At 41.1% G+C, this 19,656-nt stretch overlaps 1 protein-coding gene and 1 long non-coding RNA gene across 4 annotated transcripts in view; one reads left to right on the top strand and one right to left on the bottom strand.

Moving 5' to 3' along the window:
* Positions 1-1,994, bottom strand: part of cables1 (Cdk5 and Abl enzyme substrate 1) — a 20,706-nt gene extending 18,712 nt beyond the window's left edge. Inside the window, exon 1 of one of the 2 annotated variants that reach the window (XM_044024914.1) lies at positions 1,264-1,994. In XM_044024914.1, coding sequence (XP_043880849.1) covers positions 1,264-1,847 — 584 coding nt within the window. In that variant the 5' untranslated portion in view covers positions 1,848-1,994. The remainder of the gene's footprint in view (positions 1-1,263) is intronic. The other variant, XM_044024923.1, reaches the window with a different exon arrangement.
* LOC122768733 lies at positions 628-19,656 on the top strand. 2 transcript variants are annotated; one of them, XR_006360350.1, is made up of 3 exons: positions 628-729; positions 18,263-18,522; positions 18,599-19,656. It is a non-coding gene; the product is annotated as an uncharacterized LOC122768733 (long non-coding RNA). The 2 variants fall into 2 exon arrangements; XR_006360349.1 differs by having other exon boundaries at positions 18,263-18,788; positions 18,861-19,656.

Genomic DNA, 19,656 nt, shown 5'->3' with positions numbered 1-19,656 from the left:
ACAGTGGCAGTGAGCTGGAAGTTATTCCATGAGAACAAACTGCAGTAGCATTGTGTGTCGGTTTAATCTTATAGTGACACTAGTATTAAGGCCTGCTGATTATAGGGCTATGTTTCTGTTAACGTTCAGTTCAATGGACAGACTACGGAGTCCTGCAGACGAGCTGTCGACAAGAGTCATATTATTTCTTCAGTAGTTCAGGGATGATGCAGGAAAGAACAATAATTGTTTTTAATTGCACATGGAAAATATTTTACTTTGAGAGATAGAGATAGAGAAAATGTTATAATAGCTATCAGGTGTAGCTGGGTAAGCTGTTTAATCCACTATACTGCATATTTAAATATGTGCATCAGCATCTGTGTGTAGTAAACAAGAAATTCTAATCAAATGAAGTATAATTAAAATCATATTTAGATTTATGTTTTTTTTGTGAGGCCAAAAAAAAACAGGCATACAAAACTAAAACATAAATAAAGCACTTATATGCATATATAAAATGCAGCATAACTGTCAGTGCTGCAAATATTATTTCACAATAAAAGCCTCGTTTAAAAATGAGTGCAAGTGGGTGGAGGGAAGTAAAAGAGTTAAGTGCTTTTACTGCACATGCGCCAGATTGCTCAATTTGACAAATGCTCTGTCAAAGCATGGCAGTTATCAGTGATTTATGGAAATAGGTCCCAGTCTGAATAGGATGGCATCACACTGCGGATCCAGACAGTAATGGTAAGACTGCATACTACAACAAGCAAATGTGTGTGTCGGGGAACTACGGTGGCTTTTATAGATTTCATTCTCTCTACTGTTTTCTTCTTTTTGTCCTTGGTTCATGCACTGAGTTTTTTTGGAAGGAGCCTTTCTCTTCATTTGCAAATAAATGAACATTCATCCAGGCGGCTGCAGAAACACGATGGCACACGGTGAAAGTAAAGTCATCTGTAAAGCAAGGCCCGCTGATAAACTAGTTATAACAGACTTATTCTGATGCTAAGAAAAACAAACACGCTTTTAAAACACTTAAACATAGGTCATTCTCTCTCCTAAATGATACACACTAGACCTTTAAACTGTTTTATATGTAATAATAACTTTTTTAAAGTAATATGAATTGTGTCATGAAACCACTATGGGACACCTTTTAGGGTGTGGTGAGGTGAGGGCACCAAATACCAATCTTACCAAGGGCATCAAAATGGTTAGGGCCGGCCCTGTTCGCCAACACTGGTTAAAAAAAAACAGATGTTCTCCCTGTTAAGTTACCTGGACCTCTGGAGCTCTATGGCAGAGTTGGCTATCTGTCCACCCTCCGGGCAGTAGTTCTGGGAGGACTGTCTGGAGTAGGAGGCAGGCAGGATTCCCTGAGTGTAGGTCTGCAGCCTCCCTCTGCTCGAGGCTGGCATCGCGGAGAAAGGCGAGCTGACTGTCGAGGAAACGAAAGCGTCGTTGTCCGCGTCTGCACCCGTCCCGAAACTGGCCCGAGTGCTGGTGAGGAGAGCCTGGTTTGCAAACGCGAGCGCCTGTGCGGCAGTGGTCGCCGCCGCCGCAGCAGCGGCTGCAGCAGCCGCGGCAGCAGTCGCAGCTCCGGCGGCGGCAGCGGCTCCGCACGCCGAGCGCTCCGGGGAAACCAGGCTGTGTCTAGTCCTCGGCTCCAGCGAGCCCTCCTCTCCACTTTGCTCGTCCGCATCGCTCTGCACGGGTCGACCATCTAAAGAAATGTTGCTGAGAAAAGACAGCGCCGCTTGCCTCCTCCTCGGGTCTATGCGTTTCCGCGTATGCTCGACACTCGAGTGCTTGATCTGAAGCGTGGCTGTGGATGTGTTGCTGGTGCTCGTGGCAGCCGCCATGGTCCACGTCCAGTGGGCGATCCGAGTCCCGATCTTACCTTGCTGGCATGTATAATGTGTTATTGGTGCTTGTGCTGGTCCATGGTGGTGGCCTGTCTTTTAACTACATGCGTTAAACTGGTTGAAAACAGGAAGGTCACGTGTGTGCAGTATTGTGGCAGCACAAGGAAAATATGGACCAATAGGGTGTGAGGAAAACGTGTGTGTGTGTGCGTGTGCGCGCGCGTATGTGCTACAGTTTTTTTTCTGCCCGCTGAAGCCTTGAGAGACACTACATGACAAAATCAAATAAAGCTACCTGCTTTATTCGATTGTGGCATGTGGTGTCATTATTGTATGATCTGCACAGTGTTATCCTGTAATGAACACGTTCATTCCGCCTGTATGACGCAGTCCTGCAGGGAGATGCTCCACATAGTGGAATTAGTGAAGTTTCACTGCAGCTTCTCACATCACAGATCATATCACTCAGACACTGATAAATAGCTGCTGAAGGAGCAGTTGCGTGTGCATGGCGATCTATGGTCGCTGACAGAACTGGGCTTGTCTGTGGTTGTTTTGAGGAAAATAGATCATTTAAAAAAAAACAAGAAATCGCACATGTCAGCATTTCTGCAGCAATTGCGCCATCTGTCTGCGTGACACGCATTGCGTCTGCTGTTGTGGGCCATAACCCAGTTAAATCTATGCCATCTAGTGTATAGAGCACACGCCTGCCATTAGGACGAGGTCTCCGACTATTTCACTGCAATTTCTATTGGTGAAAGACCACAAATATACAAATAACATAAAGTATAAATGTCACATTTTCCCCACAGTTGTGTCCCCACAGGTGTGTCCCCACAGGTGTCCCCCCCCAGCAAGTCACAACAATGATTACACTTTAAACACATGACAAAATGGTATTATATCAGACTACTGTTCCAATGTGTTCACAGTAAGTGGAGTGTACACTACCTACAGAACAACATATAAGTAGTAACGCATTAAAAATAGGTTTTGTTTTTTTAATTTATGAATGACCTTCAGTCAAAGGCATATCACTGCCCTTTGCAACTCCCATATCTCCTCCCCTGCTCTGTTTCACTACAACAGCACAGTCCTACACTCACATGTATCTCATCCAATCATTTTGTTGTTTTCTACTGATGCATAACACCTTAATAAAGGGCTTAAGCCTCCTTATGCCTTTTCATGTCTGCAGGCCTGCAGGGAGCAGAATCTGCATATGTAGAACAGACTTTGGACATGGGTAATACTTTAGTAACAATATACAGTATACATTCAGTAGCAGTGTAATAAAGGTTTAGTATTCTGTATATTACGGTATAATATTAATGTATAGCACAAACACACCTTGAGGTACAACATATATAATCACTTTGACTATTGAACTGATTCACTGTTTAACTAACGTTTTATCCACAAAGGAGTTTAAAATATCAACTTCTGGTTTCTTCAACCTTTCTCTCAGCCTTTTATTATTTAACCCTTGTTATATCAACTGATTTTAACATTTTTATCCCTGTCACCTTTTTGACCATAAAGTCCAGCTCTAAACTAAATGCTTTCAAAAACACACATGCACACACACACAGGCCAGACATAAAGGGTGTGTGTTTGCCCCATTCTGCCCTTTTGAACCCAAATAATAAAGTGATGTTAAACACTCCCTGCCACGGCAGGATTAAAGTTTTACAAGGACTTGTTGGAGCAAAAATTGCTCCTGGGCCTCAGTTGACCTCATGTTGACCCCTTTTATGCATCCCGTTGTTTCCAAGTTCCTATAAAGTACAGTGTCCACAGCAGAACAGCACATAGCTGTTAAACTGAGGGACCAGGAGTCATTTTTGTATCAGTATCTATGTAAATTGTATCAAACACACCTTTATTTGGGATTAGCAAGTTAAGTAAAGTTAAATATTGCATCTAAAACTAAACTCAGGGTCACAGGACTCCAATATTATAAGCTGCAATTCTTCAAAATAATTTGAATTTAAAGGGAATGAGTTAAGCAGTTGTCTGATTTGTTATTGTGGTAATACAGCCAGAGTGTTTCTTGCCATTCTCCAGAAATGTGATTCAGACTCCTCTTTTTCCTTTAAAGATCTGTTGATGTCAAGAATTAGTGACATCTAATGGTGAGACTGCAGACTGTAGTTAACAGAGGTCTCCTCAACTCACGCTTCCCCTGGCCAAGGGCATCAGGGAACTACTGTGGCCTTCACATACCAGAGATGATGTTGTTCTTCTTCCTTTGGGCTGCTGTAGAAACATACATGAAAAAGTAAATGAGGGCCTCCATTAAAGCTCTTGCCTTAGGTAAATATAAAGGCTTATTCTAACTTTTTTTTTTTACTTGTTCAGTATCTAAATGTTAGACACTTTGTTTTATTTTTATTTTTTTTATTTCTCCTTTATTTAACCAGATAAAAGACCCATTGAGATCAAGATCTCTTTCATAAGGGCGACCTGGCCAAGAAAGGCAGCAGCACACATCATAGTTAAATAAAAACATAAAGGCAGCAACTGCAATACAAACATAGAAAGTAACAGGTAGAGAAAGGTCACAGTAACCATTGTAAGAACACAGGCACTGTTCAATGGATTTTTGTTGTCTATCTTTTTAAGATGGAGCGGAAAGCTCCCAGTGAAATAAGAGCATGCAATTTAAGTTCAGTTTGGAGGGTATTCCAAGCAGAGGGGGCAGAGGGGGCAGAGAGCAGAGAGTGCAAAATGTCATTTGAACGTAAGGCATAATGGCTTCTGGTCCGCTGAAGAAAAGTACTTAAATAAGTAGGAACCAAGCCGAGAAGATCCTTATAGACCAGAGTCATCCAGTGTGTGTAGCGTCTTTCAGGCAGAGAAGACATGGAAGCTTTGGCATACAGTTCACAGTGGTGGGTGAGGCGGCTACAGCCAGTGATGAACCTCAGAGCACAATGATAGACTGGAGTCAAAGACTGGAGGCAACTGTTAGAGGCACACATGTACACAACATCGCCATAGTCAAGTATTGGTAAGGATGTCGCTGATATCAGGACCTTCCTCGCTCTGAGGGAGAAACAAGACTTGTTTCTATAAAAGAAACCGAGCTTCACCCTTAATTTAGAAACCAAATTTCTAACATGCACTTTGAAAAATAGCTCCCCATCAATAATAAGTCCCAGGTACTTATAACTGGTAACCAGCTCAAGAGCTCTGCCATGGGAAGTTCTAATTGAAGTTCTAGTCTAACTTGTATTTTTTGTAATTAACTGATAAATTAAAAATCATGATCATATACATTTATTGAGTGAAAACAGTGTTGATAGCTGTTTCACAGCCATGTTTTACATACACAGCTGTTACCAGGTGTGTGTGTGTGTGTGTGTGTGTGTGTGTGGCCTTTGACTATCACACCTTCAATCGGAGAAATTGAAACAAATCAAAATAAACCACAGCGTATTATTGAAGTTATTGGTTAAAATATTCCCCTTCATCTCTCTAACATCCAGCCTGATGCACTGACTTAAGTCTTAGTATCAGTTCTTGTTCTGGTCAAACATCCTAATGCAATTTAGCTACACGGTTTTACTGAAATAATATAATTTCAGAGTTTGAGAACCATTAGACATCATTGGCAGACCTGTCACACTAGAGTTTTAAATTCACAAATATACCCTTTCATCTGATTAATTATTCTAGTATGAACAGATGTGACACTGAAACTTAACCTAATAAATGACTGGCACGATCAACAATCTCTTGATTTATCCATTAAAAAAATGTACTTTAATGTGTTATCACAGTAAGCTTATAAATAATTGATTGCATTTTTAATATACTATATAAAATAAAAACATTGTGTGAGAAACGTCCTGTCCACAGCATCATTTGTCCAAAATAAATGGACATTGGTGCTTTCCCGCAGACTTCCAACATCATTACAATGATTTACCACTAGAGTTCCCTGTTGGACCTCAAATCTGCTGTGCTCTGCAGCGCTGCACATTTCCTGGAGTCTGTATTCCACAAAAGAGCACTTATAACTGATGTTTATAAAGCCTCTGGAGTGGATGTACATCATAAAAATCAGTGCTTTGTGGAAAAGTGCCTTGAAACTCCCATTACTGGGTTTTATTTGTGAAAAACTGTAACCATTATATACAATGGAGGCAGTATCCTTTTAGGATGTGGTGATAACACCCATATTAGTGAGGATTCATCTTCGGGTATTTATTTTTGCTTCATTTACTGTGAATTGAATTCATTTGTGACCCCAAATAAGTCCTTATTGTACCATCATTCAAAAGCAGAGTGCTGTACACAATATATATGGGTACATTTAACCTTTGGTGTTGGGTAATACTCTGCACATCTATGCTCTGATGCCTTTCTCTTGACAGCTTGGGCAACAATAAAGTGTAGGAACTGCAGGTTCTTTGGCCCCAGTTAATCTGAGCGTCCCATCAGTCTCAGCAAAGACTCCTGCCCTTGGTGAGAAACACTGAGCTTCCTGTGTTTGTGTGAGGTTTCCTACTCATGAAGTACTTCAGCACCTCATTGTGAGGCTTCGTGCACATGACTGTGCTATTACGCTCGCCATGATTAAAGACAAACATGCCAGCGGGCGTCATAAATTACCCTTCACGGCCATATTTTGTAATCACAGTGGATATTGCCGTAGAACGCGGTGCAATACTTGTGGCCTAAATAATGAAAGGAAAAGTTTGAGAGATGGTATTAAGGTGAGAGGATACAATGTGGAAGGAAGAGAGCAAAGATCAGAGACAACAATAGGGACATAAAATTTAGTCATCCAGGTATTTATTATTCTGTAAGAGTCATGGAATTTAGCACTGGCTAAGAAAGTCCCCGAGGATGACGTACATTTATATTTTCAGTATTCCTTTGCCTGGGAAAAGTTGCACTCTTTTTTTTTTAATAGTGTTTTGAGACATTGCAGGGTACAGCAATTAAAATGCCTCTCCAGCTATTTCAGGGGTGCTAATGTCACTGCCTGCCTTAGCTGGTCTTTCTGAGACACACTCTTTATGTCTCTCTCTCTCCCACACACACACACACGCACACACATACGCGGACCTCGCCTTTGCACCTGCTTCAAGCGAGAAAACATCACACACACTCACAAACTGTACAGTAGACAATTCTTCCCATGTAGAAGGGACACCAGACTGCATGTTATCTGCCACGAGATAATGAAAATGGAAAAGCTATCTTATGATTTTGGACAATGAATTCTCCTCTGTTTCCCAATTGAGAATCAAATCTATCAACATTAGCAGCTGTGGTCAGATTAGGTGTGTGTTGATGAAGGATTAAGATAAGACAGAGTGTGTGAGGCCTCTGCTGAGCGCTCACACAGGGACGCCTCGTCTTTAATGGGACCAGCGTCTTATCAGAGGAATCTAAAGAGCTCCCTGAAGTTCACCTCATTTTAAGCGCCGGCTTTTTGGATGACACTTAGATAGGATGGTGATGTACACAGGCGGTGAGCACCATTCACTTTCGCCAGAGGGAGAATCATGGGAAATTTGTTTGGAGATACGGAGAAGAGGGGGAGAAAGGGGGAGTGTTTTCACTTATTCAGGGAGAATTGATGAGTCATCAGTCCAGCAAACCTCAGAGGAAAATGATGAGGAAATTCTCTGCACTGCAGTGGCGGTTCATTTTAGGGAAATGTCGCCCAGGCATATATGAGAAGGTTGATACCATTATCCATGCTTTAATCAGTGAGCAAACACACTGGAAACAAAAAAAAGTCACCAACAATTATCTTTACAGCTCATTTCACATTAAAACTAGTTGTTCCAATGATGTGGTTGTACTCATGTACTTGTATTTATATCTTTGTGAGGTCCAAAAAAAGGTATAAACCTATCTGTGAGAGGACATTTTAAACCTTTACAGTGCTTTTTCATCTTAGGGATAACAAAGTGTCCACGTCAAATTTGAATAACATCAAAGGTCCACAAATCCATGTTCCTTTCTGTGCAAGAATATTATTTAAATGAACTCTAAACTAAATGAACCCAATACTGGCTCCTACAGTTAGGGTAAGGGTTAGGCACTTAGTTCTGATTGTTAAGGTTAGGGTAAGGGGCTTGGGAATATGTTAAGTGTGTACCTATAGTGTATAGTAATACGTACTGTATGTACCTATAGTGTATATAGTGTTGTGTTGTTGAAGCACATGCAAAGCATCAGACAGGAGCTGAATGAAATGCAAAGATATTATCCTTAACTGCTTATTATACTTTTCTTTTCATTACTGTCTTAGTGTGTCTTGTTGTTGATGGAAAATGTAAACTAAAATAAATTTCCAAAAACACGACACAGTTCAAGGACAAGGACATAACGTTGTTTGTCTTAAACAGAAATGCAACGAAATCCTTTGTTTTCCTTTCTGTTCACTTGTCAAATAGAAAGTGAATAAAAATGAAAATAAAATATATGATGCAGATAACAATTACACGAAAAAACTATGACTAGACAGGGAAAAAAAGTAATACTATGGCTGATCTTTTTATATAGTCTTTGTTAACCCCTCAAATGGACTTAAATGTTGAACTACTCCTTTAAAAACATGCCCATAGTGAAGAAGGGATATTATGTGTCTGCATGTCAGAAGCTGGCCACCTCAGAATCTGCCTGTTTGTGTCTGACACAGACAGATATGCTTATCCTGGCTGAGTGTTAGTGCTCTGTGGTCAAGAGGGCAGGACTGGCTGTGGTCAGAGGAGGAGGGTGGGGCCAGGAAGGCGTGGAGAGGTGATGGGGCTCTGGGATTGATGACTCTGTCATGGGTCGCAGAGAAAGAGCCCACCCGCGTGCGCGCTGCAGCCCCCAACATCAAACATGCCGTATTACGTTGATATATGGAGATGGTCGGGCAGCACTTTCAACTGATGCAGGCCAGGTCCATCAAAGGATTTATCTCTTCACAAGATTAAAGGGGGCCAAGGCGTCTGCCAAACAAAGGCTAAAACTGGGGGTCAGCTCAGGTCCTGCTCTGAGAGATTTACACTGCGATGACCTTCACATCGTAGTGAGACCCAGAAGAAGACGTATGTATCCCTGAGACGTCTGCCTTAAATCTGACAGCGAGTGAAAACACGATCATGCGCCATGATTGATAACCCATTCATGTGGTTTTGTAGCAGATATGAATGCGTTATTGTCATTGATCCTCAGCTTCTTACTATGAACACATCATTCGCACATACTTTCTGTGAGACCATTATGAGACCAGACTGGGTTATAGTGATTCAAAACCTCCTTCATATTTCTGACATGTTCCTGGCATCTTTCAGGATTCCACAGTAATGACAGAATCACATTAGGTCAGTTTTTTTTTTTGGGTGATATTTAGTAAGAAAGGCTCTTTGGTCCATTTGCTACATGAAAATGTGTCATTATTTTTTTTTTTTTTTACACATTTGCGTCACATTCAGTGATTTCTTCATGTTGCTTTGAACTTTCAACTCCTTTCAATTAGTCATTTTGTAATGTTGTTATTCCAGGAATGTAGGCCTCTCGCATTGTGGCACTTATTATGAGATGCTTGGGATAATTAACAGCTAAAGGCAAAAACATAAACATGGGTGTTTTAATTGTATCCATTATGGGAACATTAATTATCAACCATGTGTCTCGTTTTACTGTAAATGGCTTTGTCTCTTGCTCCTCTGTCCACCAGCTCTCCTGCAGTTTGCACATAAGCCAAAAGTAGACATGAAAAACAATTTGGCTTCAACTTTTCCTTTTTTTTCTCCCCCCCTCTCTTTTTTTTTGCAAGTATTTCCTACTTTTGTTTTTCTTTGAGACGGGTTTGTTCTTTTAAAGAGTATTAGCCAGTGTTTTTGGTAACATACTTTGCTGTTTTGCTTGTGTCTCACAGTGAAAACACTCATTTATATTCATCTGGAATTGAGTGGGTGAGAGACATAAAGTGGACTGGCAGCGAGATATGATCAGGCGCTGCGACTAGGACTGAGTGGACTCTCCCACATGGACGTGGAGGCTTTAAACGGGCTAAGACTTTAAATCAGGGTAACACATTTGCAGGAATGCACCTTCACATACTTTGTGATTTGTTTCACGTGGGAATATTTGTTTCACTTAAAAAGCTGTGGTGGAGAGTGTTGGGTGATGAAGGGGAAGAAAGTGACTTTTGTTTTAATTTTTCTGGTCACTATAATTCATAATATAATCCATTATGAATTATATAAAAAAGTGTAGTAGACGGTGACTGCCTTCTCGAAGTTGCAAGTTCATAAATAATAGTGAGCAACTGGAAGACGCTAACAAAAGCAGCCATGTTGCACGGCCATTTAAAAGCAGCATGGATTTCTGCAAAGTCTGATCTTTGAATGCATGCAGTGAGCAAATACCAGGCTTTCTTCTTACAGTGTTTGTGTGTCTGTCTGTTGGCTCGCGAGGTGCACACACCTTTACGATATGTGTGAACATATCAGTGTTAGCACAGTGTTGCTACGTGCTGCACCGACAAGCCTCGCCCATAGTAGGAGGAGAGTACAGGGCAGGGTCAACGATGTGTGAGCCAGAAGAGACACTGTGCCTGGCACCGCCACACACACACACACACGCACACACGCATACACACGAGACAGGCAACCTTGTGAATCACAGCCAAAGCAGAACAGAATGTACATTAAGAAGGTCTCTCTTCTCCTCTTATTTCCCTTCGTCCTGACTGCACTTCCCTTAAATTAATTTGAATCGGAGGGAAAATGCATTATTTCTTCCCGTTTATTTCACATTTCACCCCATGAAATGGGAGAGGGCTCTGAGTCCATATCAATGTGACTCAACTCCCACATCCACCGTTTTACAGCAATGTTTGCTTCTTCACATCAAGAGCGTTTAAAGGTTGGAGAGCAGTGTGCCGTAATCAAGCCCTCGCCCTGCTGCTCCCTTCCTCCTTCAGTCAGTGTCAAACTGTTGGAGCGTTGGAGGTCACATGGCTAAACTTTGCCTTGTAAACACCCATCACAGGGTTTTACCTTTGTGTTAAAGGTCCTGCTTTAACAGTGCACCCAATGAGTAGCAGATGAGGGGAGTTGTTGTGTGTAAGTTTTATAGGTGTGTGTATGTGTCAATGTCAGGTGTGCTGTCATGTAGGACTTGGAGGATCTACTGCAGGTCCTGGGACTTTAGTACAGGGGGAATGATGTTGTGTTTTACAGCCTGAATGTGAAACCAGGAGACCACAGAGGAATCTAAATCTAGGGAAGGCAAAACATGTCAATTTAGAATTTTTGGGTCTTCTTCCTGTAGTTTTCACAGTTACAGTCACAGTTGTAATCAGTGTTTGAAGTGGGCCAGTACGGTCCAGTATGCAGTACTAGCGCTTCTTAATTTGACTACTTTGAGTATTAGCACTTGTGTACCAGCACTTCTCACGAGATGCTGTTATTATGCTCTGATGCTCTGATTATCTGTCAAGTGTTTATTTCTCATGTCTAGAATTTTTATTTTTATTGTTTAACAAGAACAGTATCTATCAGGCAGATGATTCACTGTGGCGACCCCTAAAGGGAGAAGCTGAAAGGCAATCTTTGCTAAATGTATAGTTATATTCACTGCCTTCTTGCCACATTTGTGTCCTGGAGGATAGCATAATTACAGGACACCAAAATAAAATGGACAGTGTGCTGATTGATCCTAAGATTGTATCCTAAGATTGCTGCACAATCTTAGGATACAAGTTGGCAAAATGTGAAACACAAGTCCAGTTTGTACTTATTTCTAATATAGACCAGTGGTTTTCAAACTTTTTATACCTGAGAAAAATAATGAGGTCTCAACGTAACACCGTTATTGTCAATGTTAAAATACAGTGGTGTAAACTTTATAAACTTTAACTTTATAAATTTAGGTCGAGCAAAGTCAGCTGCAGACTTTACACAGGAGGCAGATTTATTCCCAATAAGATGATTAGCCCGCTCATCATCCTCACACACACTGCTATAGTGAAATTAGATTAAGATGGAGCGAGCGATAAGGTGACTCTAATAATTATTTCATTTATTATAATGTTTTTGTTATTGTTTCATTTTCTACACATTTTACACTTAAAATTCCTCATTCTGATCACATCCCCTGGTAAATACAGTAGATTTATGATTCAGATTTTTTTTGTAACACCAGAGGAAGCTTGTGTACCACTGATGGTACACGTACCACAGTTTGAGAACCATGGATATAGACTAAATATTTAAATAAATAGACATGAACATCACAAGCATCTTCTGGTATCTATTATTTACTGAGGTTGTTCATAATTTAGTGTTTAATCGACAGTCATACACGCCTCATACGTTTACTATGCAAATGATCTGGCTTGGCTCCGCCCCCACATGAAAACAAAGCAGAAAGCGATGAAAGAAAACCTGTGAAACTGCAGAAAGAGTGGAACAAGTTGTGAAAGAGTGTTTCCATCTTTTCTGGAATGTGAAGGCCACCATAGTTCCCTGACAGGAGGGGTGAAGAGGGGCGGAGTCTGAAGTCTCACCGTTAGACTTCACTGATTCTTCTACACTGGACCTTTGTAACCTTGTGAAAAAGTCAGATGGGGCTAGAAATTAGATAATATAAGTCTCAAAAGGTTGTTGCTAAAGTGCTAAATCAGGAAGGTTGAGTGCTATTTATATAGTTGCTGGGTTAGTGGAGTGGAGCTGATGGAGCCATGTCTGACCTACACACAGGAGACTGGAGTTATTGTGTCATAACACGCCATCAATTTGACCTGAGAAGTCTGACATTTTTAGAAAAACGTAAACTGAAGCATAAATTGTATTTTTTTTTTTTTTTTACCCTTGTAGAATAATAAATTAGCTCTTGAGATGCTGTTATCTGGATTTTGTTACTTATACAGTAACGCTGTTTCTCCATATAAGCCTAGTGAATTACCTCCTACCTCTAGCTTCAAAGTTAAGGAGGTATACATTTTTGTGTCATATATATACATATATATATATATATATATATATATTGGTGTGTGTGTGCAAAAACATACTAATAATATTTGCCATATTTATGAATATACCAATTTCAGTAATGGATTTTGTAAATAATAATAATGACGCCTGAAATGACACCTCTACTTAACTTTAAGTGACTTTTTCCACCTTTCGCCTTCTTGTGATATACAGGTAGTAATTGTCCTTATGACCTACATGTAACAATCATGTAACATGTCATCTACAGCAAAACAAAGACAGAACATGCACACGATGCATTATTGATCTTTCTTCTGAGAACGCGACTTTCAGTCCTGCAGCCTTGCAAACGCGCTCACCACCTCGTCAACATCTTCTTCCTGTTATGTGTCCCGGCTGCTGTTGATGAGAAAGGGTTGAGGGAGAGAAGAGAAAACACGAGCAGCAGATTTCAGGCATTCTACAATGCATTAGGTCATGAGAATCGGAGCTGGTGCTGTGTAAATGATGAAATGCCGCACCAAAGGGACCTCAACTGAGGTCCACACTATTGGTCACCAAGAGGTCATCTACAGCCGAGAGAGGAGAAGGAATGATAAATACACTCGGCTCCACTCAATTATTAAATTTCTCTGTTCTTTTTTTTCCGCCCTCTGCTCAGTAGTAAATGAAGTTGTACTCGAGGATTGTTTAAGTTTGAACATGAGCTTGGTGTTCGTGTGGGAATTTCAATGTGACAGACATGCACAGAGCGACGAGGGCCAGAGAACAGCGAGGTCGTAGCCAGACATCAGAGCTATTTTTGTTTGTAGAAATTCAAAAGTGGTCCTGTTACCCCGGAGGCGGCCTGTGTTTTCCATATAGTTCAGTGACTTGGCAGGACTCTGCAGGGGCAGTTTCACATTGAACCCCCTCCCCACCCTCGCTGCCTCATGCTCCCCTCTCCCTCCTTGAATCTCCCCCACCCTTATCCCTTCCTCCCTCTGTCCTCCCACCATCCTCCTCTCACCCCCAGCAGGAAAACGCTCGTGGCCCGCAATGGAGACAGCCTGACTGCGCAGGCGGCCCGGCAGATGCACTGGAGATAAGTTTGTGTGCGTAAGCTGGGCCGCGACCCTACGCGGCAGGACATTGACCAGATCCTGTCAGTAAGAGGGCAAGAGCCGGCCCAGCACCTCCTCTGCTCATTTGCTTCCACACTGCCCGCCCCCCTCCCTCCCAATCCTACTGTCTCCATGCGTGGCTTCCCCAGCAGCTCCACAGGGGCCAGAGGTGAGGATAGGCCCCCTGGAGCCAAGACTTTCCTCTGGGACCCTAGGCTCCAGTCCTGGGCTCCCCGACACCTCCTGTATGCGCCATGGAGGTGCCACAAATACACACACACACACACAGTCAAAACGCCACCATGCACACAATAGGTCCCCGGGAAAACTTCCCCTGTCCTATGGAAAGATAATGGATAGCTGCGTGTGGAGGGCTTGGAGACAGAGACGCTGAACCACTTATGAAAACATCATCCCTCTTGCTACATCAGCACATTGTGGTTTCTTTTGTCTGTGAAAGGGTTTCAAAGGAAACACCTAGACTGGAAATGTGGATGATTTGTCATGTGGAAGCGAAGACGGTAGCACCGAAAGAGAGCGGCGACTGAAAGAGAAGTCACAGCTTATTCCCACCAGGAATCAAATAAAAAGTCATTTCTTCAAAGGAGAAATGTATCTCAGCCAGAAAGACGCCATTAGAAGACAGTCTTATATTATAAGTATAATAATTTCTGTACAGTCCTCAAACATCCCGGAATGCCAAGCAGTACCAGTGACTTCCTGACTCCCTCTAAGTGCTTGGCCCCTCAAGGGCCATGAGATGAAAGAACTGGCACAACTTTAAATGCCACAGGGAAGTATTGATAATTTGGCTGCTTTGAAGTACAGATAATTGTGCTTTCGCTAGTTTTTATCTCCTCCTCAGTCTATATTTAAACCAGTTTGCTCTGGCTGGCGTCATTTAGACCTCGCCAGCAAACTTTGTAAACACAAACCATGTATAGGGTATTTTAAGCATCCTTACTAGTTTTGTTTGTGTTGGCCTTTTTGACCTAAATTACATAGCACATGGCTCAGCATTTTGCAATATTAGACCAATAGTAAGATGCAAATTTGCAATTAGAATTGCGATATTAGGTCTTTGAAGTCTTAATTGGCATTTTTAAATATCTATTTGAAAACACAACAGATTCCATGTCCTTAAAGAGGCAAACCCTGCAACAACAACAAAAATAAATACTGCTGAATTTCTTAAACTCTGTTCTCAAAAGTCGTAAATGTATCAGTGCTTTTCTTTGCAGTTTTGTCTGCTGCTACCAACTGCATCCATGTTGGTTTAAATTCATGAACTTATAGATGATTATTAACATATATTACATGTTTTTTTTCCTGGCTCAAATGTAGGCAGGTATTTTGCAACAGAGTACATTTGATTGCGCCTGATTTATAAGTCTATGGCAACAACACTTGAGAATTATTTATAGAATTTTATGATCAGCTACGTACTAGAGACTGCAGCGATCCCATGGTTGGAAACCATTTGCATCTAGTTTTTCTTCTTCAAATCTCCTAAAACGCCCCCAGTGCTTACATATACACATGTGTGTCCTTTCATACACATTTTAAATTGCAGAGTCACTTACGCATTGAGTCTGCATCTGTCAGGATGACCAAATGTGCCTGTGACTCAAATCACAGGAGTAGCATCAATCAATACCTCCTTCTGCCCTGAGTCATAACCTACCAGTAGAATTCATCTCTCGGCAGACGAGCAACTCCTCCACGCAGGGCAATAAGAAGCTGAACCCGGCTCCTCATAGCTGGAAGGTTAAACCTAGTTTGTCATCAGATTCCAGTGGGAGGAAAGGATGAAGATGTTGTGCAAAGAGCAAGCGGGCCTGTTCATAGGCAAGATCTGACTCTTACTGACACCTCTTCTAGGAAAACTCATCAAAAATTCCCTTTGAAACCAGAGGCTTCGTGTCTTTCAGTACGCCTACTCCTCTCCCTGCTGTTTGATTCCCAGCTAAATAAAATTGTTTGCCAACTTTAGGGCATTATCCGTCTTCACCCATGATATCAGAAAGACATTAAGCTGCTGGTGTATACAATCCAGTTTAAAGGGAAGGTTCGTCATTATTTACTGTCTTGCCAGTAGGATGAGAAGATTGACAGCCCTGTTAATGTATGTATTATATACTATCTATAACCCAGTCTATAAAGGTACAATAAGTAGAATTCCTGCATTCAAATATTGAAAAACACAGACACCGATATTTCTGTTCAAGGTATAACAGTGCCATCCACTTTTCCCGGGGAACCCACGGTGAAACATTAGCCTGAAGAAGGAAATATTCGGTACAACTAGTTAGTTATTAGTAACTTATTGATCGCAACAACTCATTGTCCATTCTGCCACTCCTAAAGTTTCCTGGGGGAACCATTCTGTTTTTCATATGTCATCAAACTTGGTCTTGTGTTATTGTTTTGACTGAGCGACCCCTACAGGAAGAAATAGCACACATTTAAGCAAATCTTATGTAATCTTTGTTATTTAGGAAAGGAAAGGATCTTTATTGTCATTATACAACCAAAATTGCACAATGAAATTACGAGGTCAGATTGAGGGTTGATCAGAGCCGCTGTGACTGAACGCCACAGTGGACCAACCTGATGTTTTGAAGGGCAAAACATCAGGTTGTATTATTATGTGGACAGGTGGTCGAGTCCCCCACTATCTTTAATTTCTCAGTTTGGCCTTAAGTTTCACGCACTTGACACAGTGACAGCCTCTGAGACGTCCGAGCGTCTGACGGCGTGTTTTTATGATTCCAAATAACCCGCCCCCAACAACCAACAAGCAAAGGTTTAAAGTTCACCTCAGACAATTGATTCATAAAGCCGTGTTTACATTTGTAAAGATTCATTGTGTCGTAAAAGCTGTCACCGGCCCCTCCTTTTCCGTCACATTTACAAAGTCACGCACATTTGTGACAAACGAATCAACAATCCCATATTTAAAGAAACATTTTACTTGCGCAACTAAAACTATTGCCTTTTTTTTTTGTTAAAGTGACTTAGATTATGTGACTCACCACAAGATTTTATTGTTGCTTAAAAACATTTCCTCCTACAGAATTCGTACAACATGTGAGATGCTGTGATTCAGGATAAATATTGTAACAAATACTGTATTCAAAGAAATTCTTCTGGCAGTGTTGGGCATCAGATCGTGGCTTTATCGTCAGTGTCCCGCTGTCGCTTGCTGTCGTTTTTAAACCTTAAAGGTCCAGTGTGTAACATTTAGAGGATTTATTGTCAAACATGTAATATACTAGTGTCAGTGTCAAGAATAAGTAGATTTTTTAAAAACATTTTTTAACCTTTTATTTGCACTTTAGGCAAGGGCCATCTTGTGCTGCCATGTGTCTACAGCAGCCCAAATGGACAAAACAGTCAAAGCGTGTGTTTCATGGTTTGAAAAAAGAAGCTATTACATCTCACCATTGGTAATTTTTTCATTATGCAATTCTAGCACGACTCAGCTCTTCCGAACTCTGTTTTGGAAACCGGTTTTGGTTTAACACACGACACAAACACACAAACTAGTGACGAGCAAAGCAGTTGTTTTCAGTGTACTGAATCGTTAGAATCAGTTCATTAAAACGATAAGTTCAGTACTTCCTGATACAGTCGGCCACTTAAAATACGGTGGAAGGGATTGTGATTGGGCTTGTGATCGCCAGCGCCGTCGCTAAACACACCACACTCCTCAGTTAAATACAGAGATTTTTAGAAATATCCTCACTAAATGTTGGAATGTTGTTTTTGGTCTTTTAATTGATCTGCAGTCTGTTCAGTTTGATACTTGTGTCGGATGTCGTGCTCATGACTCTTCCAGTGGCAACAGTCACTGGCCGGCAATCTGTTGACCTAAGGCGAACCAAGTAGTGCTAGAACTGTATAATGGAAAAACTGTTACAAATTGGACATTTAACATAATAGTAAAGGAAAAGAATATATATTATGTTCTATTGTATATATATATATATATTATACTTTATCATCCCGTGAGACTGATTGTTATTTGTTTTCTGTTGTCACAAAAATGAATGGTGCTTTTTAGGAGACATTGCATTGCCATAACTCATGTGCTTCAGCTTCAATTAGCATGTGAATGACCATGTTCTTGAGGGAGTGTCTTGTTACAGTGAACGCGCCATTCTTTTGCACGGGGCTCATCGGTCCAGGGAATATGTTTTCTGTTCCTAAGAGCTCGTCTTTCAGCAGGAGCAAGTTTTTATAGCGATGCTAAGAGACTGAATGATATATGCTGCAGACATATTGGTCCACTTTCCAGTTTTGAAGATCAATGTTGGTGACGTTTTATTTTTTTCCTTCCCAGAAACACCTCTGGATCTCAGAGATTAACACCGGTGGGACAGATGCGACGCATGTGACACTGATGTGATCCCTGTGTTTATGGTTAAGCTGTCTCACTGAAAAGTATGTTCAAAGGGTATTTAATGTAGTTTAGGCAAGGAGACTATGTTTACTTTGCATCTACAGTCAATGTCCCCAATGCATTTGGAAAAGGTAGGGGTGAAAGAAGGAGTCCCACCAATGGATATCTCGAATTGTTAAACACTGGACCTGAAAGATTCAGTAAGAAAGACAATGAAATTACACACCATGTCCTGCTTTTAAGCCCATTGAGTAATATGCTTTCGAATTCTTACAGCTGTAATGAATGCCAACAATAATGGAAAAAAAGGCTATTTAAACAGGAAGAAATTCCAGGTCAAAAGTGAAAACAAAGGCAGAACAAACTGAATACACACAGTCTAGGCTGGCACCAACCATTCATTCAAGGCTCAATATCAAGGAGAAACAGAGTCGACTGACAACAACATCCGCTGACTAAATGTGGAGTAGGTAAAATATTGTTCTCTGCTGTTTACTTCACACACTGGTTGCCTTTTAATCCCTAATCCCTCTCTTAGCCCTCAGACAACACCGGCCAGCAGGTCCATTGTATGGAATTCCACGTTGCTCTCTCAAGGTGTGTGATTAACCCCTACTGTACAGGAGAGCAAACACGACATCAAAGGCCGTCACAGAGGGTGTCTGCAGGTAACAGGGTCAGCGCGAGGTGAGGGGTCAGTCGCAGGCTGACAGAGCAGCTGCTTTAATCCAAGGAGAAGAAAAAAGTCACCGTTTTTTTTTCCTTTTTTTCCATGTTTGCATTTGCACCCTCTTTGCCTCAAGTGAAATTAAACTTTTGCACTATAAAACCAAATAGTCCCCGAGTGCCTGATGAAAAATGACCCAACACACGGTGCCGCGTCTCATTATGCGATCAAGTGGACAACACATATTCATCAAAGGACTGGCTGAGTGAGTAATCTACGAGTCTGAGACACAGTGTCGGCAACGTATTTGTCTAGCGTGCAAAAGAGAAGAAAATCTCCTCTATAGTTACTTCCATTCACATTGTCTTGAAAGTATGTACGTATGAAACCTATAACATAAATTGTCAAAGTAAAAACAAAGGCATGCACCGACATGATGGACATTAACATTAACTTTTGTTCCCAGTGCTGCGTGTTTCACACAATACAAGAAATCTAATTATTTTCATTTTATTCTTATTTATTTTTAAATTAATATTTAAATTTAGGACGCACCTCACCTCTCACCCAGCTCCATCATGATGGATAGTGGATGGACTGACTTTATAGTTCAGTCTACAATTAAATAAATAACGTATTACAACTTGGAAAAAATAATGTGTTTTGT

This window comes from Solea senegalensis, linkage group LG1 (assembly GCF_019176455.1).
Source record: "Solea senegalensis isolate Sse05_10M linkage group LG1, IFAPA_SoseM_1, whole genome shotgun sequence".
NCBI classification, from domain to species: domain Eukaryota; kingdom Metazoa; phylum Chordata; class Actinopteri; order Pleuronectiformes; family Soleidae; genus Solea; species Solea senegalensis.
Note: the sequence above shows the minus strand (reverse complement) of the source record. Positions and strands in the feature narration are given on the sequence as shown.